General features: G+C 36.0%; 1 protein-coding gene across 2 annotated transcripts in view; it reads right to left on the bottom strand.

Moving 5' to 3' along the window:
- The window catches only part of COG6 (component of oligomeric golgi complex 6), a 52386-nt gene that overhangs the window by 21577 nt on the left and 2938 nt on the right, over positions 1-27871 (bottom strand). For both annotated transcript variants that reach the window (XM_071738272.1, XM_071738281.1), the window contains exons 4-12: positions 25416-25474; positions 15587-15698; positions 13497-13579; positions 13188-13258; positions 11906-11999; positions 8367-8495; positions 8163-8254; positions 4281-4345; positions 625-716 (exon numbers count right to left, since the gene is read on the bottom strand). In XM_071738272.1, coding sequence (XP_071594373.1) covers positions 625-716; positions 4281-4345; positions 8163-8254; positions 8367-8495; positions 11906-11999; positions 13188-13258; positions 13497-13579; positions 15587-15698; positions 25416-25474 — 797 coding nt within the window. The remainder of the gene's footprint in view (positions 1-624; positions 717-4280; positions 4346-8162; positions 8255-8366; positions 8496-11905; positions 12000-13187; positions 13259-13496; positions 13580-15586; positions 15699-25415; positions 25475-27871) is intronic.

Genomic DNA, 27871 nt, shown 5'->3' with positions numbered 1-27871 from the left:
CAATTTTTTGAACAATGAAAATATACAAGAAATAATTACAGGGAACAGTTCTTCATATTAGCTTAGAGATTCAGTAATACGACTGTGAGAACAAGCATTATCAACTATATCACTAAGCAGATAATAAGTACAGGCTATCTGAAGTTTGAAACAAACTCTTTAGTAGAATTCTGAAATTTACTGGATTTTCAGTTTGCTATTCTGTAAGTCTACTTCTGTTACAGAAATCATACTATGTAAACAAAAAGGTTGATAACTATCCTGTCATACTGTTCTTAAGGAACAGCATCTTCCCTCTTCCTTCTTCATTGTGATATTAGGCATCTCCAAAAATTCAAGAATTCATACATTGCTATTTCAAGTGTCAAGCTATTTTACTTAGCATGAATGCCACACACAACTTAAAAGGCACTACATGACTATGCTCTTCTTGCAAATAAACCTTCTATCTAAAGTAAAAGTGCTTTGAAGATACAAAAATGGTAGTAAAAATTCATTGCATCATAATCCTTAATTCCACAGTAAACAGCAAAAACTAAACCATGAAAACAGTCTCTATAATATTATATTCATCTGTAGAAACAATTAAAGAAAAAAATATATCTTTAACATAATTTTGCATACCTGATTGTATGGTGGTAGAACTTGAGAAGATTGGAAATTTTGTACAGCAAAACTGCTCCTGGCTCAGCAACAATCACTTGCTCAATTCTAACCTGCAGAATAAAGAATATAAGCACCCTTCAGGTGATATGTTCCAAAAGCCAAACTGTATGATTTCATGTGCAATATATGTCTGATTTTTTAAAAAATAAATTTAACCAGAAGCTTTAGATTTGTATTAAAACCTGTTACTGAAAATTTCAAAATAATGACATTATTGATGCATTGATACCAGTATATACTGGAATTCCCTCCAGCACTGAATAGCAAAACCAGCTGCAAAGCTGCAAAATCCCTAAACCACGAGTCTATCATTAGCATCATGCAGTAATTCAGAACATCCAAAGTATTAGGTATGTTACCCAAAAGACAAAATTTCATCTGAATTAATCTCTCCTTCAATTGAAGAAGGGATTATATACTTCCTACCAGTATTTAATTAGTTATAACTAATGACCAGCAATGCTTACTCTTGATCTCAGCCAGAAGATATTTGCTACACAGACCAAACCAGTGCTGACTGCCTTTATAGCTGGAATCTCCATGGTACACAGGCTCAATCCACTCATAAAAGCTTCCCAGGGTCAATCTTCAGGCACCCACCAAGCAGTGACAGACAGTGACTTTTCACTGCACTGTTCTCCCATGTCCCTCTGTGTGGATGGGCTACACACAGACCAGCAGCTCCCACCAGCTCTCCCAAGTGATTTATCTGCTACTCAATGGAACAAGGTGTGCAGCAGTGACTTCTCACCACAGCCAGCTGCAGGGAGAATTAACTAAGACAACCTCCTTAATCATCTCCCTTTGCATCTTGGTCAGAGACCAAAAACAAAGAATAACTTCTGCTCCTTTAGTCACAAAGCTCAGTGCAAACCTAATTTCAGCACTTGGGTGAACTTTGCTCCTCAATGCATATGTATATTCAGAGGTATATATACAAATATCTATCTTCAATGTTGCCTAAGAGGTCCTTTTTGTAAGGATACTGAGTACACTTTAAGTGCACAGCAGAAGAGAGTAAGAAAGGCAAGAGAAAAAGATGAAAATCAAAAAAAAATAGCAGTAACTCAAAATCAAGAATTAAGAAATAGAAAAATACAGAACAGGCAGAAGGAGAGGAAAATAAGCTAAAGACTTCAGGGTTAGGGAACAAAAATGACAATTAAACAACAAAGCAAGAAAGGAAGCATTGTTACTTCTCATACAGCAGTCTTCACTGCACAGGAAAATCAAAATCTGGAAGTCACTAAACCTAATCTGTTCAGGGAAGTCTTGGATTTACATCTCTTACCATTTCCTAATCCTATGTGACCTATAGTCAGCTGACAATAAACGACCATCTGAAGTCTAGCGAGGCATTAAAAATACATTTTGTTACTTTTGACCTCATCTTAAGTGCTATGGAAAAAATTAGGGCCTTAATTTAAATGGTTTGAGTTGGGGTTTTTTTCCAAGATCTACCACTTCTGGGTACACAAGATTCACTTGGATACCTAAAACTCAAACCAACTATCAGTAAGAAATATGGACAATTTATACTGCATATTAGCATAACCCTTCAGCAAAAGCAAGGAAACTGTATCATATTATACATTCTCATGGAAACTCATAAGACAGCAAGCAAATTCTACATAATTATGTGAGTATTAAAAAGTTCTTGTGGAAATCCTATGACTAGGTCTTTATCAGGCTATTTTATACTTCAGCATCAATTTGAATCCAAGTAATGGGTTTGCAAACATCAGCAGAAATCCAATAGAACACCATTACACTGTGGTGCCATACAACTACAACAGAGTGTTTTCCCTGAATTTACTGTAGTTACATTCCTTCGTGTGGACAATCTTCAGAAACAACATACTCATGGAATCACAGAAAGCAGAATTGCAGAAAGTATATTGTAGAAAAGACTCCTCCAAACTGAGTCTACTTTAGTTGTTCCCCACCAACACGATGCTTGCAACTACCTTACTGCATTGCACTTCTGCTCCAGGTTTTTTTTCCTGTTTTCACTGTGGAGAATCTCCCCAGGGGAAAAAATGAGTATTGCATATTTTACATTGAAAAGTCTAGACTGGCAGTAAACTAACATAAGATGCATTCTATTAAAATGCTGAGTATGGCTGTCTATGTTAACAGATCTAAAGCAAGGAAGAACAGAGTTTGGAGAAAAAAAAAAAAAAAAAGCTGTGATAACAGTTTGTCTAACATGGCAGGTCTTTTTCAACAGGTCAAAACCTAAAGGTTCTGGAAAATCATCATAATTTTACAGTAACAGGCACAAATTGAAACACAGGAGGTTCCTTCTGAACATCAGGAAACACTTTGTTATTGTCAAGTGTGTCAAAGCATTGGCTTAAATTGTCTAGAGAGGCTGTGGAGTCTCCATCCTTGAAGATTTTCAAAACTGTCCCAGGCTACCAGCTTTAGGTGGCCCTGCTTGAGCAGCAGTTTTGGACCAGGTAACTCCAGAAGTCCCTGCCTACCTCAATTCTTCTGTGATTCTGTGCTATTCCATATGGCACTTTGATTTTTACCTCTCTTCAGACCTTAGCTCTTTCTTATCAGAACTCTTACATAGTATTCAGAACCAACCTGTTAACATTTAAGACTATTTGGCGACTGGACACAGTTGTTATAGTTCCAGCATGCTGAAAGAAATTTATTATAATATTACTTAATATATTACAATCCAATTTTTAAAACTTGGATTTATACACTGCGATCCAACAGGCAATTATTGGTATCAGCTTCATTTTGTTGATTATTTTTGTTTGTGAAGCCCATCCAACAAAAAGATAGTCAATCATTTGATGGATCATTAATAATGATTTCTATTGAATGGGTCCCCTAGACTGACCAAGGCTCTAGTCTGAATAAAAAAACAACTGTGGAGGGATGCAACAGGAATACAGTATATCAAGGTAGCATAAAGATTGTACATAGAAAACAATCTTTCATGGTCTCTTCCAATAACAGAGCAGGAGTTGTTAAAAAAAAAAACCAAAATAAAAACAAACCAAGAGAAGCTGGCTTTTCACACAGCATATAGTTAGACTGTGCCCTTTCCTTATGCAGGATGAGCATCAACAATTTATATGAGTTTGACAAACTCATGTAAGAAAAATCTATCAAGGTCTATTAAATACAAAGACAGTAGCTATGACTCAGTAAGTCTTTAGGTGAATCCATAAACAGGTGAATAAACTATTCTACAGAAGTATCATGAAACAACTGCACAACCTGTATGCTCTTCCCTAAGCATATGGTCACTTAGAAAAACAGGGTAGTAAGTTAAACTAATTTTTCTTTTTGACCCACTACAGTCATTCCTTTATTCTTATCCAAAAACTAAATTTTTGAACGTAAGGGTTCCTGATCTTTAGAAAAAGTGAAAGAAAATGGAGATACAGATTTAGTATCCTAGCTTCTCTCACCACATGACTACTTAAACCAGACATCTATGAACAACAGAATCTTTAATTTTGAAGGGGCAAGTTGAGAATCTAACTCTCAAACAAGAGTGATGAAAACATTGTAGAGATGGGGACACAGGTTCTGGAAAAACATGACAGAACAACTTTTATATTTAGAATGCTAATAAAATACTTCACCTTCAGAGGCCTGCAGACACCTTCTGTGATATGCCCCACTACTTCTTGAATATTTTCTTCCACACCTACAGTTAATGCAAACACATGTTAAGATTATGCAAACATAACTCTCTTTTCTTCAAGACCATAACACAAATAAATGTAGGAGCTACTCCTCCATAAGAAGCATTAGGAACTGTATGTTCTTTTCTGCACAAGAGTAGTTTACACCTCCACTGAACTTCAACTCTACCCATTAAGAAATAGCTGCATGACAACACCAAGTCCTGGAGAGCCATTAGCTCATGCTATGCAATTGCTTCTCAGCACAACACAGTACCTGGGGATTTGAGGGAGAGGAGCAAGGGGAAGAATAAATGCTCTAGCTAGAAACTGTCACAGAAAGGCTCAGGATTGGCACTTCTTGAAATCAAACAGGAAAAATAAGGCCAGTGAGATGCTCAAGAAACACCAGTACATACCAGTTTGAAAGGCCTGAACACTACCTATACATCTGTCAGGGTCCAGTGCTGCCACACTCACAGCACTGTCACAATTTAAATCATCTCTGTACCTCCACACTGCTGTGTGCTGCAGCATTAGCAAACGCTGCCTCCCCAGCAGCAATGGAACCTCATCTTTCACAGAACTATCTACAAAAGAGAATATTGCTCTATCTTATCAAGGAACACAAATGAATTGTTGCATGGCAACCAGTACTGTCATAAATCAATCAAACTGAAAGCAACAGATCTTCAAGCTCTCACTTCAGTAACAACTCGGAATAGATTTATGGAGACAGCAATACTTTAATTCTAATTTAAAACTTGTCAACAGGAGTTCATCTTCAGATGGGACCCATGCAATGAACAGTAAACAAACTGACTATGACATGTGATAGAAATCAGGTGAACTGAAGCTATATTTTGAAGATCTTATTTCAAATTAAAAGAGATTACCTCTGAGAGTAAAAATTACAAAAGATCAAAGATCTGTGCCAGTGTCTTTTTACACCAAGATATGTCAAAAGCCATATAAGCAGAAACAACTAAATTCAGTGTGGTTTTTGTAAGAATTTCAGCATACTAACTTGGTAAGATAATCAAAAGATGATTATGTATTTCAGTACCGATATCAAGGAAGAAAGTAAGATTATAAGCTGCAAGATGCATGGTCTTTTATGTAACGATCAGCTCCCAGATACATGCTAACAATTTACACATTTTTTTAGTGGGAACAGTCACACTTTTACTGTTCATCAATATAACAAGCACCTAGCACATATTTGCAAGTGTATCTGAACTGGATTGACTTTACAAATTCTTGCATATGAAGGTTTTATCTGCAAAAATACACAATTTCAGATAACAAAGGACTTGGAATTGCAATCTTGATATGCCACATGCTTGTGCCTACACATACACTTTTATGTCCAATTAGAATATTTTCAATTCAGCAAACAATAAAAAGAAATCTTCCAGCACAGTGGGTTACATAACTGATGCAAGTATTAGTATGTCAGACTAACAAAATTATTTTGGAATAAACAAAAAATGTGGTATTTACACAATTTTTCACAATTTACACAAGAGCTCTTATGTGTGTCACTTCTGGTTTTGTTTGTTTGTTTGGCTTTTTTTTGGGGGGGGGACTTGTTGTTGTTGTATTTATTTAAGAAGATAAGTTTTGTGTGTAGTTGCATTTTACTTCATTAACCATAGTTTTGATATTATACAGAGCATACAGGAAAAATTAAATAAAATTCTGAACAGAGTCTCAGAACTGAGACTCCTGAATTAAAATAACAAAATCACTTCCACCTGCTACTCAACTTGATACTGAAGTTACAATATTTGACTGGCCTATTATAGGGAAAGATCCCTGTTATCTAACTTTAGGCCCGCAGTTAAGCACCTCCTCTATACTTGTTGCATGGGCTCCCTCTATAGGGAGCAGAAAAAATCCCCAAACAGTTGTGATAAAATTCCCCAGAAATGCCTGTGTTAGAGCAAACTTTCATCAGGAAGATTGGCCTTCTGGAGATGAAAATTTCTGCCACTACTGCACATAAAAAGAAGGTACACTTTTTAAATGGCTAAGTGATATTAATGCTTATATGTAGCCTGAGCAACCAGACACTGTGCTCACTAATTAATTACCAACTCAGGAACTAAATTTTATATAGAACATATAATCTCAAGGTATTTCATAAGGCTGCACTACTCATATATGGTTCTTGTCAAACTGGTTTTACAAGAACCAGTAAGTATCCCATTAAGTACTGTTTTGTCTTACAGATTTTATCACATAACCATCATTGTAATCCAAAAAACCTCCCACTGATGCAGAGGGATAGCTAACATGACACCATCTCCCAGGCTTTGTTGCTTCTACAGTATGAAGCTAAGAATCCCTCTTCATGTTTCTTGAAACCTACACAACAGTGATAGCAAACCCACTCTTGGAGAGCCTAAGAAAACAGATTTTTGTTCCAGAGAGAAATATTTGACTCTCATTTACACCTGTCTTGGGAAAAAAAGTTTTTGCCTGGTGATTTTTTTTTAATTTTCCCCAAAACTTTTATATTCTCTACATTTCAAGTAGTTTACTCTGATCTGTGACTGAAATACTCTAAATGTATAAAACTATGTGGTCACAGAAACTCAGCTTGGCTTGTGTCAGTGTCAAGGGAATTAGCAGTTAAATAAGGCATGGCACAAAGGTGGGGCTATTTTGGAACAGAACTGAAGCCTGGAGAGCAGCAGCACAGGCTACAGCAGAACTGGACACAGTACCACTCTCCACTGGGCCAGCTTTTCTTGAAGGACTCTCCAATTAGACTACAAGCATCAGGTCCTAATCTACAAAAAATTGTTATGTCTTTTTCCCTACCATAAAATCATCATGAGGCCTGCTTTCCTACCTCCCTGAGATACAGTCAGTAAATAACACTAAATTAACTTCTATAGTACGCTTTAATTGCAGTTAAAAAACAACGTTCCTTCAGTTTTATTTACAACAGTTTCTAAGTAGCCTCCTGGCTCATACACTGTTAATTAGAAAAGCCAATTTATACTTCCAGCAGTTAAGGAAAATGAGAATGCATATTAACTTTAAATCCCAGAGCAGGATTCAATTAGGATGTACAGTCTAAAGAGCTCACCAGATACAGATCAGATGCAAGTCCTTACACCAAGTTTGTTAAGACTCAGTACACATGGTTGATTTATTAATTGAGTCTTTAGCTGAAGCCATGGAGGTAAATCATACCACAGCTTCTACAGGGTCTTAAAAAAAAGGTCTAAAGTACTTAAAAGGGAGCAAAAGGCCTGAAGAATAAGCATAGAAATCTGTAGTTCTGTTAATGAAGAAGCTTCAATGTTAAGCAGCTTTACATGTCTCCTTTGACCTTCATAAACCTGCAGTGATACGTTACATGACAGAAGAAAACTCCCTTTTACATGCAGCACAGAAAGAAGAGTATTACAGGAAGAAGGAATTATATTTTTTACATTTACTAAACAAATCAGCAAGGCACGACAGAAATCCTCAACATATCAACAAACTACAGCACTGTTTTCAGGGAGGTGTGTTCACATACATTAGAGACAATATTCACATACATTAGAGACAATTTTTAACTATCAAGCACAGCATAAAATGTCCCTTTGCAAATTTAATATAACTCTATTATAAGCTGGTAAAATGAAGAGTGCATTTTTAAATACTCTTCTTCATTAAGGACCTTCTTCTGTCAAAATGCAACAACCAGCTATACTGAATTTATTTCCAGGAAAATCCAAGCTCAGACTCCCATAACCAAAGCCCAGTCTAAGAAATTAATGACACTTTCTGGATTACTTTCTATCACTTCCCAATGTATTTTTTAAAACACAGTACTACCTTGAATAGTTACAAGCTTTAACATAGCTTCCAGGTGTTCTTTTTCAGAAGCTGTAGCTTGATGCAACCAGGCTAGCATGTCTCCTACATACCTAAACAAAGACAGAAAATTCTGTATAAATCAGCAATTCACAGCATCAGGTATTCAAAGTGCCAAGAGGCAAAAGAAGGGTTATTTTATATACATTCTAGCTAGTACTGTACCTCAGAGGATCATGAGAGTGCATTTCAATAGGGCGGGGGGTACCTCCCAGACCTCCTCGAGTAAGAGCATCTATAAAGCCACGGACTACAGCACTCCTCCTGGCTGTTCCAAACTCATCCAAAGTGTACCTGTTATTGAAACATCACAGTGGGTAAAACAAAACAGCTCACCTCATCATAGCTTATTGGCCCAACTTTAACACATTTAACCATTTTTATAGTTCTAGAAATCTTGCATCAATACTTCTACTACGAAGAATTCAGAATCTGATTTTTTTTTGACTCCTCTAAACAGATACAACTTTTCCTTGAACCTCCCATTCACTTACCACACAAATAAACAAACAAACAAATAAATAAATCAATCAGGCTTTCCATTTTTGTCCATATAAGCAAGTACTGACTGGTCTAGGAATCCTGTTCACGTGTGGTCCAGTTAACTTACAAGAGAAGCAACTGCACTGCAGCCTTCTTCTAGGCTACCACATGATGAGTAGTAAAAAAAGTTATTTTCATTTGATAGATGCTCACTCAAGTAATTCTTAGTTAGATATTTAATGGAGGGACAATTACAGCTCAGTGCATAATCTCAAATGGCTTGCTCACAATAGAGGAAATATCAAGAGTATACACACAGCAGCTCATATTTGGAGCTTCTTGTCAGGGCTTAAGCACAATAGCAAGTGAAGGATGGGAAATTATCACTGCTAACATCTCTGTTACAGGTGCTTAGAAACAGGGCTTTCTCAAACCAAAGAACACCTCTACTTATTTAGGAAAGAAAAAAAAAATCCAACCAAAAAACCACAATCCAAAGTTAAGCATTTTTAACAGAAGACAAACTGAAAAGGAGAAAAAATACACAGGACTTTTAATTTTTCTAATAAAATCAAAGGTATGGCAAACGGTAAGCATTATGTCACTTAGCAATACACCCAGAATCTGAACAGATATAAGAATAATAATACAAAGCATGTTACTCACTGACTAAAGTTAAACGTGTATTGCATTCACAATTAAGCAGGATGTGGAAAAAAAATGCAAAAGAAAACAATACTGTTTCAAAAATGTTCCTAATTACATTCAGTTAGATTTCTATTATGCTGTAAAGAGTCCAAGGGATCCTCCAGTTTTGCTCTTTTCAACCTACATGACTGAGAGGGGAAAAAATACACTGAAAAATCCTAAATTTCTGTTTAAACCTTTTTCTTCATACACTGCACTCACTAACACTGAGAGCAAATATCTGCAACTAAAAAAAGATTATGAAAAAAGTATTTAATAAATTACTATTTACAAAAATGATGCAATTAAAAGTGGTAGAGATCTGGGATCTGCTGACTACCCACAGTCCAGGAACAGCAGCACTGTAGTGAAAAATCTCAAGTGTTTTTAGAAACCAACTAAGATTTTTTTTCCTCCAGTAAACAGCTATGTATCATTAAAAATACAGCAGAAAATATCATGTGATCTTGTTACTAGTTTTGAAAACAGCATTAAATAATGATAATTTTGTTTCAAGAGAAAACTACTCATTCTTCTCTTGCTCTAAGCAGAACAGGGTACAACTATGAGAAAATCCTGCATCACAGAAAAACTCCATAATAACTATTATTTACACTAGAAACACAGTGCTTACTACTACATTATTACATGCATTCATGTTAAGGGAAGTAAACAACATTTGGACTATTTTCAGTCCAGCTGCAATTTTTCAAAAACCCAGTAAAGGAATGATAGCTGGGGAGGAAAGGAAGGAGGCGGAGAAAAAGCTTGGAAAAAAAATCAGTGTAGGACTGAAGAAGAACACAGCTCTGAGCTACTACTTTCCGTATTTTCTACAAAACAGCTCTCAATTTTTCTGCTAGAAACAGGAAGTGAAAATCATGCAAGAATTTATTTCAGATTTCTACTGACTCCAGTTCCCAGCAGTCCATCCATGGTGCAATCTTTCTGTCATCTTGATGTTACCAAGGCATTGATTAACATAGGAAGACAAGAATTTCTGGTTTTGTTTATGAACTCTTGCCCTTCTCCATCTTACTGCCCTTCACACAGTCAAATCACAGTATTTATCAGATGCAAGGGCAGTGATCTGGAGGAAGAGCTAAAACTACTTTTTTCTATGACCCAAATTTCACATTTTGAACTCAGTAGTTTGCTATGTACTAGAGGTATACAAAAATTTATGGAAAGGAGTAAACTAAACCTTGAGTTTTAAAATGCAAAGCCTCAGTACTGCAATTTTTACAATACTGCTGTAGCAAGTAATAAAGCATGATAACCTATGATGAGAGATATATGGTCACATCTTCCACAGTAATGTTTATTTTTGCCTTTTTGGTAGGAAAAAAAAATCTACCTATCAAATTGTACTTCAATAATACTAGTACTTCTGTTTGTGAGAGAGATGTCTGAAAAAATATAAAGGTTTCTCTCCAGATTAATTTCAGACTAGCCAGCTGTGGGTTTATATGTAAGGTGTGGTTTATTTTCCCCATAAATGTTACAAAAGCAAAGCAATTGTTTTATAACATTTGACAGTAAGATAACAAAATATTTATTGCAGAACATATAACTGTATCTGAAAACAATCTTATAAAACGTTGTGAGCACAGTGGTAACTGATCCTTTTCAGTTGTAAAAGGAGGTCTGGAGGACAGAACGTAAGAAACACTTGGACTGTGCATTCTCCCCATGAGTTGCTCCACAGAGATTCACACTTTTGCACACTTGACACTCCTAAAGACAAGCCCAGCCTTTAAAAGACAGCCTAGTACTCTGCTGTCCTGGATACCTGCAGCTAAAAGTAATTTGCCATAGTTGCAAAATGTCATGAGACAAACAAGCAAAAAAACAATACCCAAGCCAAAAAACTAAAATGAAAAGTACCACCACCTCCTCAGGTATGGTCGATCAAATTAAAACCGTTCTTACAGTGCCACCTTGCGGTTAAGTCGTCTCTAGTCACTACCATTTAATTTATGTTAAGTCCCTTCAGCAAATTCTGAACAAGAACTAATGAGTAGCATATACGTATATATTTATAAAAATACTCCTGTGCTTTAGAGGTCCATTTGTAGTAGATTGTTCTTAACAGATTACTGTACAGCTTATAGTTGAAGACTTTCTTATTACCAGGAGCACTTCAGTAAGAGATAATTAGCCTATATCAATTTTTATTGTGGGAATTTAAATGAGACAATCACATGCTTTGGACAGTGTTTTTTCTTCTTCAGAAAAATCTCACAAGAGCACTAGAAATTCACAATTCTTTCAGATTAAAATAAAAAACAGTCTGACATTTTACTTCAATTAGAAACCAGTAAGCTGGAAAAAGTCCAATGACATTTACTGTACCATAATTATGTCAAAAATACTTCTGAAATTTTAAGAAGATGAAATCTATTTAAAAAAAAAAAAATCTGATGAAAGATTAAATTGCTGTCATTTCTGGCACAGTAATTCATGCCAATCTTTAAATCTCATAGGCTGGAAATACTAATTTCTGTTCTAGAGTATTACAAACATTTACTTACTTATACAGGACAGGTCTATCTTGTAAGGCTTCCATGGCTTGAGCGAGAACAGGAGAAATGTCACACGATTCTTGCGTCAAAGCCCTACATTCATCTATAAAATACCAAAAGATTAAAATGGATTCTTTCCACTGTAATACCTTTTATAACAAGCTGTTAAACAAGAATGTGAGCCAAAAATTCAAATGTTTTTGGTTTTGGACTGAAGCCTTCTCGAACTGAAGAGCAATGGAAATTCACAGTTTGTTTAGTTAGTTGGTCTAGTTTGTGTTAAAGTAATTCCCTCAATTAACTAATTGTATGTCAAATTATATGTAATTAAATGTCCATCACAAATCTCATCAATATTAAAAATTAAAGGAAGCTTAGTATCTGGTTGCACCCATGTATGAGCATGAAATCCACATTCTGCCACTTTCCTTTATAACTTCACCATGTTTCAGGTAAACTACTCAGAAAAAAGGAAGCAATTACTTGAGCAATTAGTGGGTTTATTTTGGAGGGTTTTCTGGTGTTTGTCTGGGTTTTTTTTTTTTCTTTATTTCAGTTCTATTAACAATGTAGTCTTGTCTATTCTGTGCAAAAATGTGGAAATCATATGAACACTGAGTGCTTGATGAGAGTGAAAACACAACTATTATTTGAGGCTTCATCATCCACTGAAGAATAGTAAGTGAACAAAAGATCATATTGCAGCAGCTTTTTTTTGCCATATCTTTCTGTCAACGTCTTAGGAGAAGATTAGTACAAAAGCACCAACATTCTATATTATCAAGATGCTACACTGAATGCTGACACCTAGATCCAGAGCACATACGTGGAAAACTAATCATTATTATTCAAAAGAGCATTCTGATTGAAAAGGAAAAAAAGCCTTATTTTCAGGTAATAAGCCACTCCTCACACTAAGCCAGATCTTACTACTAGACTGACAGAAACAACAACTTCCCTGAGACCTGCAAGAAAATAAAATGCAATGCACTTAACACTTTCCTTAGACCACGAAACTGTAGCTGCTGTTCTCTGTGGAAAACCACTTGACAATACATAATAATACAATAAATATTATAGTTTTACAGAGATGACACAGATCCAAAACAGGAGAGAATTTCAATCAACCATTCAGTTCACAGGAGCTTGCTTTTGGACAAACCTTTCACTAAGAAAGAAACCCAAAGCCTTAGTAAGGAATCTTGGAAAGGGTTTTTGCCAAGTTCATATCAGGGAATTAAAGGAATCATCATAATGATATTCATAAACATAAAAACATTCTTAGCCCTACTTTGAGTCCATCTGTAAAGTCGTTCATAAGATGTCTCCTGCAGTAAAGCCATCTGTTCCATAATTTCCAAGCTACAAGACAAAAAGATTTTATTTGTAAATACTATTTTAGGTAGTACTAGTAAAGTCAAATAAAATATCAAATAAAATATACTACTATTAATATTTTGAAAATTTGAAATATACTTCAATTCTTTGATTTGATGTGAAATACTCTGTACGTCATATGAAGTAAAGAACAAGACTTTGCTGTAACTTCTCCTTTTAACTATTACATAGTTATTTTTGCACTCTTTTAAGTAACACTCACCCTGCCCTCTGCTGATTTGTCCGGAGGAGAATCTTGACATCATCATGAATTTGCTTTACTCTTCCTAAAGCCTTGAAAAAATCCTAAAAAAAAAAAAAACCAAAATAAACCAAATTTAAAAAGGAAAAATAAAAGTGGTGTTTAAAACCACTAACTTCTCATTCAAATCTCTAGCATTCTGAGCAATCTGTACTCCCCATTTCAATATTCCGTATTTATGTTCCTTGCAGGTCTGAGTTCCAACTGCTGCTCTGAAAATACCAGTTCCCCCATCTCACCCTTCAATCCACCTGAATATCCTTAGGACCACATACATCTACATGTCTTTTAAATACCTCCAGTGATGGTGACTCCACCACTTCCTCGGGCAGCTTGTTCCAATGCTTGACAACCCTTAATAATGAGAAATTTTTCCTAACATCCAATCTAAACCTCCCCTGGCACAAATTGAGACCATTTTCCTTTCGTCCACTTGCGAGCTACTTGGGAGAAGAGACCAACATCCAGCTCACTAAAACCTCCTTTCAGGTAGTTGTAGAGAGTCAGAAGGTCTATCCTGAATCTCCTCCAGACTGAATAATCCCAGTTCCCTCAGCCTTCTGCCTGCTTCATAGCCCCTCTTAAGACACCCTCCAGGAGCTCCACGTCCTTCTTGTAGTGAGGGGCTCAAAGCTGAACACAGTACTTAAGGTGCAGCCCCACCAGTGCAGGGGGCTGATCATTTCCCTTCTCCTGCTGGCCACACTATTCTTGATACAAGCCAGGATGCTGTTGGCCTTCTTGGCCACCTGGGCACAGTGCTGGCTCATACTCAACCAGGTGTCAACCAGCACCCCCAGGCCCTTTTCCTCTGGGCAGCTTCCCCAAGCCTGCAGCACTGCATGGGGTGGCTGTCACCCAAGTGCAAGACTCAGCACTTGGCCTTGTTAAATCTCATTTCACTGGCCTTGGCCCATCTATCTAGACTGTTAAGATCATTCTGCAAAGCCTTCCTACCCTCAGGCAGATCAAAACTTGGTATCCACAAACCTACTGAGGATGCACTGACAGCATGTCCAGATCATTCATTAAGATATTAAAGAGAACTGGCCCAATAGGGAGCCCTGGGGAACACCACTTCTGACCAGCCCCCAGCTGAATATAACTCCATTCACCACAACTCTTCTTATCAAATAGATTAATCCTTGTTCTGCTGGAAAAAAAAAAGCACTATAAACGGCACAGCGTTGCCTTCATTGTTCTCTGTCACATGTGCTTTTTAGAAACCTGAATGTTCTTTAATGGTAATACTACAAAAGCACACAGCAATTAGCCAAGTGCACAATCATTTAACACATTTCGTTTATGCTTTTATTAGCACTGTTTATGGTTATCTGTTCCATGTCTTTAATAATGCTTTAACTGCAAACAGGATGCCTGATGAAATAAGATAGTATTTCTCAGCAGGTAGTCCACATTTAAGTGGAGGTTTCTATGCAACTACAATAATAAACATCTATTAAGTGCATTCAATTGTCTCATTATTCAGTTTGCTTTTACTTGAGAACAATATGCCTTCTTATCCAAACCATAAGCATAATTCCAAAATTTGTTTTGGAAGGTGGCTAAAAGTGAATCAGCACCAAATAATAATGAGGGAGAGTCAGATTATATTGTTTCAAGTCACTGAAGACTATACACATGCATATGCAAAATGCACGCACACACACACATGCACAGGGGTGGTACTGTGCATTATTGAAGAACTGCAAATTTCTCGTTTGCTTAATTTGAGTGTGATGACACTTTAAAAAATCAGCACTGAAAATTAAGGCTTTATGAAGGTCTTTTTGAAGTGTAGAACCACATGATAGCTCATTTGCCCCCTAAACTCACTATACAAACTAGAATTCAATTCTGATTTTCTTTCTTGTTACTTGAATCTTTCATCTCACACATTTCCAACTCATCAGAAATTCATCCTTCTGTTAAAAGGTACATTCATCCATAAAGAATTACATTACTCACTAATAAGAAGATCTCATGTACAATTCACCTAGGACACTTCTACATTTTAGTTCAGGGCAAAGCTTTAATGATCATCGAGTTACCTCAGTAATTGGCTCATCTTTTGTTCCTCGAAGGAGGTTCATTTCATCTGGTGTCAGCTGGAATTTTGCTATGAACGCATCTGCAACTTGTGCTTTCATTTCTAGTCTCTGACTGAAATAAAACAAAATGAAGAAGACATTACCTTTTAGGTTTATCTCAGATTTATTTTGCATATTCATACTTCTGCAAATGTTAGCATTAGAAATCAGTGTTATTAAATTCTAGTAATACACCCAATATTATATCAAACACTTGAGTTGCATCATCACATACAACTTTTACTATGCTTACATAGATTTCTATGTATAGACAATGCAAAGGTAAGTTAGCACATTTAAAAACTAGCAAGTTCTTTTAAAATAATAGTTAAAAGAATATTTTTTTAAGTTATCTAATCCAGATAATTTGTGCTTGTACAGTTGTAGTGCTTGCAGTTATTTCCTTTCCAACCCATCAAGGAAAGAATGGGGTTTCAGCTCATGTTTTCAGAGAGACACAACAAGCTGTACCACCCAAAATGAGAAAATAGTCACCAAATTAATCCACTTTTTTGTGGAAAAGATTCTTTTTAACAACACACAGTTGGGATACAAATTTACTAATTTTAAAAACAAACAAACAAAAAATGCATTGGCTAATTCTCTTGTTGATTATCCTGCTCAAAATAAACACAGCAGGGAGGTGATATGCCAAAAAAAACCCAAAACCCAAAACACCACCGTCTCTTGGGCAGCATCTTTTTGCACAAGTTTTATCACACACCTTATGACCACAAAAGGACCCTAATGAATAGTTATATTCCACAGGAAGGGACGGAAATTCCTGTAGCAATGGGAAAAATGCTCAAATTGTGGTTTGAGCATGCAGTATTCCAGGAAATAGACTTTTTTAGGACATTGAGAAGAAACTACTTAGTTATTTGTAGAACAAGGCTCAATTACTTTAAGACTATTTCAGCTGCCACGGTAATTACCGCAAGACAAATACACTGTTTTTACAGGGTGGTAAGGCAGGCAATACACTTCTGACTGCCATAATGAAATTTCCTTGCAAGATCAAAGCTTGAAAAGTATGCATTCACTTATTTACCACTTCTCTACTCTCTAAATAGCATATAGACTCAATCAGCTGAAGAAGCACAGAAAACTGGGTTCCCTCTGTAGACATGGATGGCCTTCCCACCTGCAATTCCACAAACTTCTTTAGAGATCAGGTGAACTGTTTCACAATTATCAGTATTCCAGCATAGTGAACAGTGAGAATGAAAGTGATATAAAATCCAACAGTGTTTTAACATTAAAATTTATGAAAATCAATTCTGGGGAACCAACCCAGTACTTTTAAGTCACACAGAAGACACCTAAATAATAAGAAAAACAAAAAAACTCATCTGCTTTAATAGCACATCTTTAACTGACATGTCAACCAGGGTCCTAGGCAGATGTGGCTGTTTCGACTTTACACACTGACAGTTTTCCAAGGCTTCAAAATCCATCTGTCTATTTGGTTTTCTCCAACTTAACTCTACAATTGCAAATTCAGAATGTTCATGAAGCTGAATCTTTCTCAGGGAAGGAATGAGAGTGATGGAGAATAATCTTGGCCAACTGAACCAGCAATGACAGTAGATGCATCCATGTAAAATCACTTTAAATCAATCTGATAGCAGCTCATCTAAACCTAGATCACCTAAATCTAAAAAGAGAGGGTTCAGAAAACATACATACAAATCATCCTCCCAAGAACTAACAGACAGCAGGGTAATAAAAAAGAGCATTTTTTAATTAAATATTTGACTTGTCAGAGATCTTTTCATAGTAACTACATCATTCTCACAACACAGCTGAAAGATGAATCAGGTCTGTTCTGTAGTAATAGATTCCACCACTGTTAAGATGGTTGAGCCATGCTGCCCTCTACTGCCCTTTCCACTGTACCAGGAACTCTTTATACTATCATGAAATTAATCACACCAGGGAACAAAGTAGTAATTACAGTAGTTTAAAAACCATAACTACTCAAATTGAAAATCAGGCAAGAACACTTAAAAATTTCAAATGCACCAAATGATGAGGCATTCAACAGTGTATTCCTTCCTTTTCCACACAATGGTGCTGACAAAATCTAATTCATCAACTTCACCATCACTGGATGTGGCTGAAACCATCATGTGGATGTGGGCAAATTAATTTCATTTCATAGTTGCTCCAAGTCTCTCCTCTTTTGCTGGAAACCTCAATTTAATATGAGACCACAAAGCCAAAAAGACTTACACTGGATTCTCCCTCCCTTTAGGGAAAAGAAGAAATGTAGCAAGGAGACTGTAGAAAGCAAATGTAAAACCTTTAGTTTCAACTGAAACAAGATCAGGCACAAGCACAGGAGTAGTAGGGATGTCGAGAAACTTCTCTGTTCTTTCAATGTGTGTATCTCCTGAGCACATAAACTTTTATGTGTTTTTACAGAAGATTTTCATTTACTATCATCTCCTGTTCTTCAGATTTTTTTGAAGGCAAAATTTCACCAAACCAGAGGTAGAGGGAAGTCTGATTTTAGGAAGTGCAACATACCAGGAACAATTGGGTTTTTTTCAGTTTGCTTTGCAGATGTCTTGGAATTAGGGCTGCAGACCTTCCAAGAACAAGGGCCAGAGTCACACTCTGTACAAACAGCATGCTTGTTAGTCCATGCTGGAATTCTATATCCCTTCACTCCCAGGGTTGTAAAAACAAACAATGGCAGAAGACCTTGCAGAAGATCTCTCCATCTGCAAGTCCTCACTCTACACAAGATCCCCCCCCCAATCGCTTTTTTGCTGCTACAGAAAAAAGGGTTCAATCAAACATCATGCTTCAAGCCATTCCCATCTCTGCCTGTGTCTTTGGCTAACACCTTCCACAAATGCTCACTGACTCACCCTGCACACTATCAAGCAAGTAACATTTAACTACTGGCAAGCTAAAAGTTTTACAATGTGAAGGCGAAGTAATAACCTCAAGGTGGCAGCAATGTTTCATCTATCTCTCCCAAGATAATGATCCGGAATCAGGGACACCTAACCTAAGGTAAATAATGGCACAGCTCTGGATGTTGATAAAGCTCTTTCTCTGGGGTCTTCACAAAGGACATGAGCTTTCAACAAGCTACTTTGTTTCAAAATCCAGGTTAGCCATCACTGCGGATCCTATATCCTAAATGATGGATCAGGAACAAAAATGTTAAGTGCTATGTAGTCTTGACTGCTACCTGGCACTACACAGTATTAATAAGACCAATATATTTGCATAGGTATTTAATTTAAAATATATGCATATTTCCTCAAACATAAGCTAAAAGCTATTTAACTAGAATTTAATCAATCTTATTGAAACAGGGAAATGGATTAAAATATCAATTAAGTTCGCTATAATTATTTCACTGCAGTAAGTGCTATGCAAAACACACTGCAGGCAACAATAAAAGCTAGAGTAAGGTCATCCTACATAAAACCCAAAGCAATCAGTACCTGTGCAGATGCTTGGACATTTCAAGACCCACTGCTCTTTCTGTGAACATGGGCATTTTGAAATTGCATGTGAATTACAGCAGAGGAAATATCTAACTGTGGTTAAAAAAAAAAAAAAAAAAGCTTTGGGATAACACTGAAGTTATCCCTGCATAAAAGGAACAAAACTAACAGATCATGGGAACACTGCACCAATGCAAAGGAGAAAGTGCCAAGTGCTGGTAGACTTTTGAGCTTGGGTGGGGGACAAGACTCCAACAAAGAGCGATTTTCCCAGTTTTAATCGTTGCCAGGGAGACAGAATTCTTTTGCAAGAGAACTCAAAAGGCCAGGAAAACTATGCACTTCATCCACTTTTCCCTTGAACCAAAGACAAATGTGCATTGTTTGTTGGGATTATCACCTAGACAGCTCAAAAAATGAGGTGGAGAAGAAACAGGCTTTTCCAAAGCTTAATTTTATCTTGCCACAAAGTACAACACAAAAAAAATCTACTCGCTTCCTTTGCCTAGGATGAGATGCAGCAGCATGTTCTGAAATCACTTTCAATTTGTGGTTCTGAGGATTCAACACATTTTTACAGCCTCAAAAAGATGGAGTATTTCTAACTTATAAAAAAATAACAGCCATCTTTAAAAGGCATCCATAAATGCCTTCCAGCAGCAGCAGGAAAAATTTTATTTCTGTAGTGGTTTTTGTGGAAGGAAAATATGCAAGACTGTATAACAAAATATCTACACAAAAGTGACTGCCAGGAACTATTCTTTAAGAATAAGTACCATGTAGAAAAATTCATTTGTAAATGCCCAGAAAAAGTGTTCTAATTCTACATTTTGTCTGTCAAACACATCTTTATTAAAGAGGAACTGAAATACCGTGAGAAGGTAATCAGTAAATATGGCATAAGTAAATATAACATTCTCTCCTTAATTAAAAAATAGGAAGGCAACAAAAATCAGTGAATTGATTAACATTCCCAGGATACAGGAAAATAGCAGTAATACTACAGAAGGCTTTAGTGAGACCTCATCTCAAGATCAGATCACAGTCCTGATCATCTGTGTTCAAGAATAACAGACTCCCATTAGACAAGATCATAGGAATGAAGAACCTCATTTATGAGAGGAGATGAAGGGAATTTTTGTGACAAAGGATAAGAAGAGAAAAGATGATTTCTATCCAAGAAATAAGTTGGAAGTTAAGGAAAGGCTTTTACTGGAAAGAACAAACAATCTAGGTAAATGTTCCAGGAACAGCAACACCCCAAAATGCAGAAATAATTAACTACTTACATGTTGAACAGTTTATGAGTTTATGAAAGTCATCATGCAAATCATGCCTGGAAGCAGAAGAGTGGACTTAAACATGGAAGGTAACCCCAATCTAAAAGACAGCCAACCTGCTAGGCTGCAGCTCTGCCATGTAATACATTCTGCTCTAAAAATAAGTAGACAAAATGAAAAAGGCTAAACCCACAGTTAAGCAACAGAGGATACTAACTGCACTGATATGATTCAGAACTTGCCAAACAACTTACTAAACTCTACAATAATTTTTTAAAAAAATTTTAAGAAGAGCTTCTGTGCTGTAAATAAATACACAGAACTCAGTTAATTCTTACACACCAATCAGGCTTCCTAAAGATATTGTTGGTAGGTATCTGGAAAATAGTCTGGATAAACTATTTTTACATCCTACTCTTCATAGCGGTCATGTGAGATATATACATATACTTAGTAGGTAAATCAGCATTAAGCACTAGTTAAGATACAAAATATGTTTTCTAATTTATGAACAGAGATTAAGTTAAAAAGGAGTGTACTGCTTTCCATCTTGCAGAGGTGAGCTAGCTGATAGTGTCATACCAGACTGATATATTCAGCATATCTTTAATACAATCTAAAAACATTTGAAAGGGGACTGCCTGGTCTAGTTTCAAATTTGCCATAAAATCAAAAAATGTTGCCAAAGGCATGAATATAACACATTGTTCTCTAGCTCCACCTGGAATAAGATGAGAATGAATGAGCTTAACCAGCAGCAAAAGGAAAACTACATCAGCTAGTAGGAAAACAATAAAGAAGCAATGCATTTCCAGAGAAGGCCGTGGGTTCTCTCTTTCTGGGCTTTTCTTCTAAGAACAGATCAGACAAACATCAATCAGGAATGGTATCATGTAACTGATTCTGCATTTATGATGACTTTCCTCAATCTGTAAGACCATGCCTCATTTCATATTGATCAAGTGTACTTCATGTTTCAACAGAGTACATGGCTGCTAGATAGAAAAGCTTGCAGAACATAAAGCTTGTGCTTTCTCTGCAGGTAATTGCTTGGATATGGCAAATTAGGTGGATTTTTTTTTTTTTTTTTCCAGATCCACTTCAGCTCTCTTGATTCCTGTGTATATATGCTTTGTTACCTATTCTTTATTTTGGTGCAACTCAGGAAAAGAAAATTAGCCTTGGAACCTTCACCCTCCCCCACATGAAATCATCATTCAGTTTAGGCAATCACTGCTTTTGCTCATGAAGCATATCCACCACAGGAATAAATGTAATTACAAGTCTCAAAAGGTCAAGACATGAAATACAGCTCATCAGTGCAAACCACCACATCACCACTTTTCCCAGCATACACTGATGAAACTGAACCTCTCTAACCTGCTACAAATACTGAACTTTCTGCATCATTTCCAACTTGACTAAGACAAAAAAATGTATTTCTTTGAAAAACAAAATTAAAAAGCATCACCAGGAGAAAAACATGGCAGATCTGTAGTGTAGCACTACTAAAGCAGCAGATGTTCACAGGGAACCATTTTCCTAAGACTTTTGACCTTGTTTGACCTTGTATTGATCAAGGAGGTGACTGACAAATCATTCACTGAACCCTACAGGCTGCTGAATTTAAATAAAGACCAAGCCTGAATGTAATTAAATTAAAATAAACTGAAGTACACAGTGCTGCATTCCAAAATATGTTTGTGAACCAGATTTAACTATTTTTTAAAAGTGAAACAATCCCAGTACTACAGAAACTGACTCTTCAGAATCAACTTTAATAATGATTCTGACATCAAAGCACACATTTTACTGTTTAAGAACACAATTAAAAGAAATTAGCAAAACAAGACAAGATGTAAGGGTGTTCAAGTGTTAAGCTCAGTTAAAGCTCTGAAACTGTAACGACTCAAAATAGCTGTTCCAGCTATTTCTATTTCCATTTTTTCATAATTTTCAGAGTAAAGTGGTCTTTACTTCCAGAGAACTAGCTTTGACTCTCACCCATTTTCTATTTCTGTCGGCCTATTTTCTGTGATGTCCCTGAGCACACACATCCACTCACATAATTGCTCTTATTTCATTTTATAATTAGCATTACAACTTATTAGTACAATATTATTGACTTACCTTTCTCTGGTTTAGGATTGAATATTTTTCTTCTTTTAACTGCAGTTTACTTTAAAATTGATACTAATTGTAACATTTTTTGAGAAAATTAACTTTTCACAAGAACTGACCAGATATGAAGATGCTTTACCTAAGCCAAATGTTTTATCTGCCATTTACTAAAAACTGTCCCAAAACTATTATAGAAAGACAATTAGACATCTTTCAACACCAGAGGTAACATCTATTAGAAAATGAAGGGAAGTAAACAAAAAGCTGTGAAATACTCAGCTATTTGCCTAAGTAACATTCTATCCTCATATTCTCCAAGTGAAAACAGCAAACTATTTTCCCTAAAATTCCAAATACAAATGTTAAATATTTCAAAATTATAGATTCCTAATTACCATAATTGTATGACATGCATCTGAAAGCTTCCTTCAGTTTTAGAACACTGAATGAAACCATAACGTTTTCCTCCTACAAGAAAATGGTCAGCTAAAGCAAATCAGACAAATGCTATGCATAATAGCTAAAAATAATAGGAGGTGCTTTTTTGACCAATTGCTAGTGCAGCAAATCATTTTCTGCAAAACAAAATAATTTGTGCATTTACTTTTTAACAATGGCTAAAACCCATGAGAACAGGACTTAATGGAGTACTCAGGGAGAAGGTCAGAGTCAAAATAACTTCCCTTAAAGACAATGTAAACAACTGGTTCAGCAAAATGGCAGAATGTAATATTACCTCCATTACAAAAAGTAAAATTACACAGAAAATCCTACTATATTGTGAAATTCCTGTCATCCTAAACTTTGAGAAAATTCTACCTCGCTCATATTTTCTTGTGAAAAGCCTATCACAGAATAAAACAGCTGGTAGAACCACAGAGTATAAACAGAAATTGGAACTGATGAAATCTCAAAATGGCTTCTGCCTTTCATTGTAAGAGAGACATCTTTTTATAGGAAGAACTCTAAAAAACTCATTATGCTCAACAATTACTGCCTTATTCTAGACCGACTGCCCTTGCTTTACAGTCATTGTTTCAGCTGCCTTCTTTTTGAATGGGTCCAGATTTCATCTCTGCTTCAATCAGCATTTTAGGACATCTCAGAAGACAGAGAAGCCATGTTCTCCCAGTTTCACCATTTACTCCTTCATTGGCTCAGAAATGTCTTATGTTAAGGAAACTGGCATTGTGTCTTACTGCTGGCAAGATTTCAGCTTTTCAAGAAACCCCTGACATTTAGTAGCAAAGGCCTCTTCTCATACCTGATGCTGACCAAAGTGATGCATTAGAAGAAAGTCATTTAATGAGACAAAAGATGACTCCCATGTCCCACACAAGAGAAAAAATTAAACAATCTTCTGCTTACATTTTTCATGAGTTTAGCCAGAGAGTTAATTTTCTTAATAAATGGCACTAGAATTCTTCCATAAGCATCATACAGCAAGATCACAAATACTGTTTTACTTCTGCTAGCAGGTACCTCATGATTACTTACAAAAGAGCCTTTCAAAATAAATTTTTTGTCCATGTGTGCACTCTGAGGTCACACAGACCCTGAGAAGGGCAGGCTTCTTCCCAGACCTTTTTTCCTCCTCACTAGGGGGATGTTCTGTCTCTTAAAGGAATTAGCAGAAAGTCTTTTAAGTAAACTATTGTGTGAGTAAGGACTATATTGTACAAGTACGAATGTACAGTCTGCATAATCTCCTTTAATGGAATTTAAGGCCAATTAGACATACATCATTTGGGATTGGTCTTCATATCTTCTACTCTGCTTCAGAACAAGAAATCAAAGCAGCTTTCCTTTTCTTCAGACTACAAAAAAGGCAACCACTTCTCTGCTACTACTTCACATATCTGTATTTAAACTAACAAATTTTCTACAATTTGACTTCTGCTCACTTACTTAACAGTGACTTCACTAAACCCTTCATTTTCTATCAACCAGTATTGTATTTTATGCAGTTTTTCTACATTCAACTTTTAAAATACGCACCGATTACGCTCTAACCTCACTTTCACACCCTCACAGGACATAATCCACTTCCTGCTTCAGTTCACAACATGAACCTACTGATTTCAAAGCCACTGAGATATCCAAAGTCATATTTTCAACTGGAAACTGATGACTAGAAATAATTCCTTCTAATCTCCAGTGAACTGTATATAATTGTCAGGAAAAAAAGCTTGAAAAGCAAGGAGATTCATTCTGCAATACTGTCAAAGGCTAAAGCTGTTAAAACCAGATGCCCCAGACATAAAAAAGATAAAGATTACTTGAATCTGTCATAGACTATTATCCCCTTTCCATGAATAAAAATACTGCAAAGAGCAAAATACACATCTCTTTTTCCACAAGAGATAGGAGAACCAAGGGGAAAAGTGGTCTGTGCTTGGCTTATTAAACAGCACTTACATATTTCATAGTTAGCTTTAAACATGGCAGAGTAGGTTATAAGCCAGCTTTCTGTTCCTACCTACAATCTCTGAACAAGGCACCAATTTCCACTGGATATGAAAGATTAACAACAAGAAGCCTGTGAAAGTGATGAGACACTGAGCAGGTCAACATCTGTTACAGAACAATAGAACTTACTGTGTCAACTGACATTAGGTAAAGCACATCCATATTCAGCATGCTGTACCACTACAACTCATTCTTTTCCCTAAAAGGTCAATTTTCATTATAAGACTTAACACACCTTCTTACCTTTTTGTCTCCTCTAGTAATAAACTGAGAGTTCAGGATTTTTTTCCCAATTGTGCTAGAAACATAGATAGTGTTAAAAACAAAAAAAAGTACAAATACAAAACCCCCTGAAGTCATTATTAAATAACAAGAGTAGCAGATATAGATTGGAAAGAAAAAATCCATCAGTACTGCCATGCCTTCAAGAAATGAGTATGTAATACATACTTTTCTGCCTGGAGTTTTGTGGTTTTAACTATCAAGTCCTGGGTTTGTTCCTTTGCTGCCTAGAAAACAATTAGAATGGTTAAGCATGTGATAAACAAACATATCAAATGTATTACACAAACATTTAGAATATGTAATAGTTTTGAAACCATCTATGAGAAATTTTTAAGAGTGTACTCCTTGAAACAAAAGGACTTCTTGAAGTCATTACCTCTTTTTTTCAGATGTGAAAAAAAATTAATAAACTTATCGACTTATATTTTCATCTCTATATACACCTGAATATACACACAGTTAATTTTAGTGACAACATTACTGAATGTAAGGGAAAACATTATAAATAGTTCTGATTTTTTCTAATTGACCACAGACTGCAAATTGTTTCCTGTTACAAAATTCTAAAAACCCTGTACCAGTACTCATCCATCCATTCTAGACAATTTGAATACAGTTGCACATTTTACAGATGGGGAGGAAAAGAAAAGTATTTGTTAACAAGCTGAGCTCTGCAGTCCAAGCAGTTTACAGGGCAGTAAAGGAGCAAGTGCAATGCATTTAAGAACTTCATCACAGCACTAAATGTTCAGTGATGACAATGCAAGGGAATTCATGCAAAAACCATTCTGCTACAGACAGCAGCTGCATGACTAAAAGAATTGCTGAAACTGAAGTTAAAGAGTTCTGAAGTTCACAATTCAACTTGAAGGCAAAAGGCATCCAAAATAGTTGGTTTACCAACGGATACCACCAGTGATCGTTTAGGCAGAAAAGAAAAATTATTTAGGAAAAAAAAAACCAAAACAACAGTTGGAAAGAGCTGTAAGGGTATTCTGCATGAATAATTTCAGGGCTGTAATAGGTCTAAATTACAGTGTTTGGAAAATGAAGATGCCAGTCTTGAAACCTTTGAGATGTCTAATTCAAGTAGATATGGATACCAATTCATTTCAGCCTTTCTATCTGTCACACTACATTAGCTACAACAAAAGACCAGGTGAGGTACAGGAACACCTCAGAAGTTGAAACAAGGACTGCAGCAACTCAAGTACAGCTTCAGTAGCCCGGGCTGTTTCGTGAATGTAGACAGCAGGCATCACTGAAGTGCCAGTTTGTGAATTTTCTAAAGGAAATTATTATATTTCCTTGGATGGAAATTTTATTTAAAAAATCATTAGAATTTACTGAACATTTACTAGTTCCAAAATAACTTCAGGTAGCTTATATAAATAATAGTACTTAGATTTTTAATATATTTGTGCTTTAAACTTTTTTAAAAAGAATTGATTTTTCAGTGCTTCAGCCTAACAAAAAAAAAAAAAAAAGACTGTTACAACAAAGAACTGGACACAAATTTTTCAGTATGGAAATGTACTAAGTCCTGATCCCCTCCCCCCCTTCAGAGTTGCAGATATTAATAAACCAAAAGAAGAAACTTGCTTCCTTCCAATACCTTCTGGACAGAAGTATCAATTGCCAAGAAGAATGTTAACAGCAGGACAGCAGAAAGGAAGGAAAAGCAGGTTTTTTCTGAATTTAACTAGATATATTAGAAAGCCAGTTTCATTTAAATACATGCCAGATTCTGTTATTGTTGTATGTACGTAACACGAGCTCACATCTAAGCAAAACCTGATAACCAGGAGAAAGGAGTCCAACATGCCAGGAAAATCAGAAAGCTGATATTTGATGTTCCTTGGAGATCCAAAATAGAAATATTTTTCTCTTCCTCCCCATCACAGTATACTAATTAAAACATTCATTATTCTTTAACTGCACTTTAGTCCATTGCAGTGCTTGTTCCTTCTCTCCTTTTCAGCCACTGCATTAATCAAGTCACTGTCCTGAAATCACATCCTGACAGTTATCTAGTCATCAGGATTGGAAGGTATTATAAGCTTTCAAAATAAAAACAGAAAAATCTTTCTAGCTTATCAATAAAAAGTCTCTTTCTTGCATTTCTTCTACTCCCTTAATGCACTGCTATCTTAGCACACTTCTCATATGCTACTGATACTCCTCTTTATATCTTCTATTTGTTCTACTCTCAGTTCATTTTTGTCTTCTTATTCAGCTTAAGCACAAGCTTGCAAGTCTTCATGTCCTATTATTACAGATAAAACACCAGAGTATTTGACAACTGACTGCTAGTTCATGGACTTAATAACTTACATTCATACAGACAAAGAAAACATGGGTAGAATTGAGACAAGTTACAAGTTCTACAAGGCTCTAGAGGAAACCTCCTGTGGGGCACAGAACAAAACTATCTACCAATTTTAATAGAAAAAGAAATCACTGCAGGGTGGCTCTAGTCTGGGGAAAAAAAAAAATATCACAGAGAACAGTTACACTTCATGGTCTAAAGGCAGAAAAGAGCAAAAATCTGCATGGACACTTGATTCATTTTCACATCCAAGAGTTCAATCAAACAGTTCTGAACTGCACTAGGGAATACA

The sequence above is a fragment of the Heliangelus exortis genome, chromosome 1 (genome assembly GCF_036169615.1).
Source record: "Heliangelus exortis chromosome 1, bHelExo1.hap1, whole genome shotgun sequence".
In the NCBI taxonomy this organism is placed as follows: Eukaryota; Metazoa; Chordata; class Aves; order Apodiformes; family Trochilidae; genus Heliangelus; species Heliangelus exortis.
This window is presented reverse-complemented; position numbering and strand designations above follow the sequence as displayed.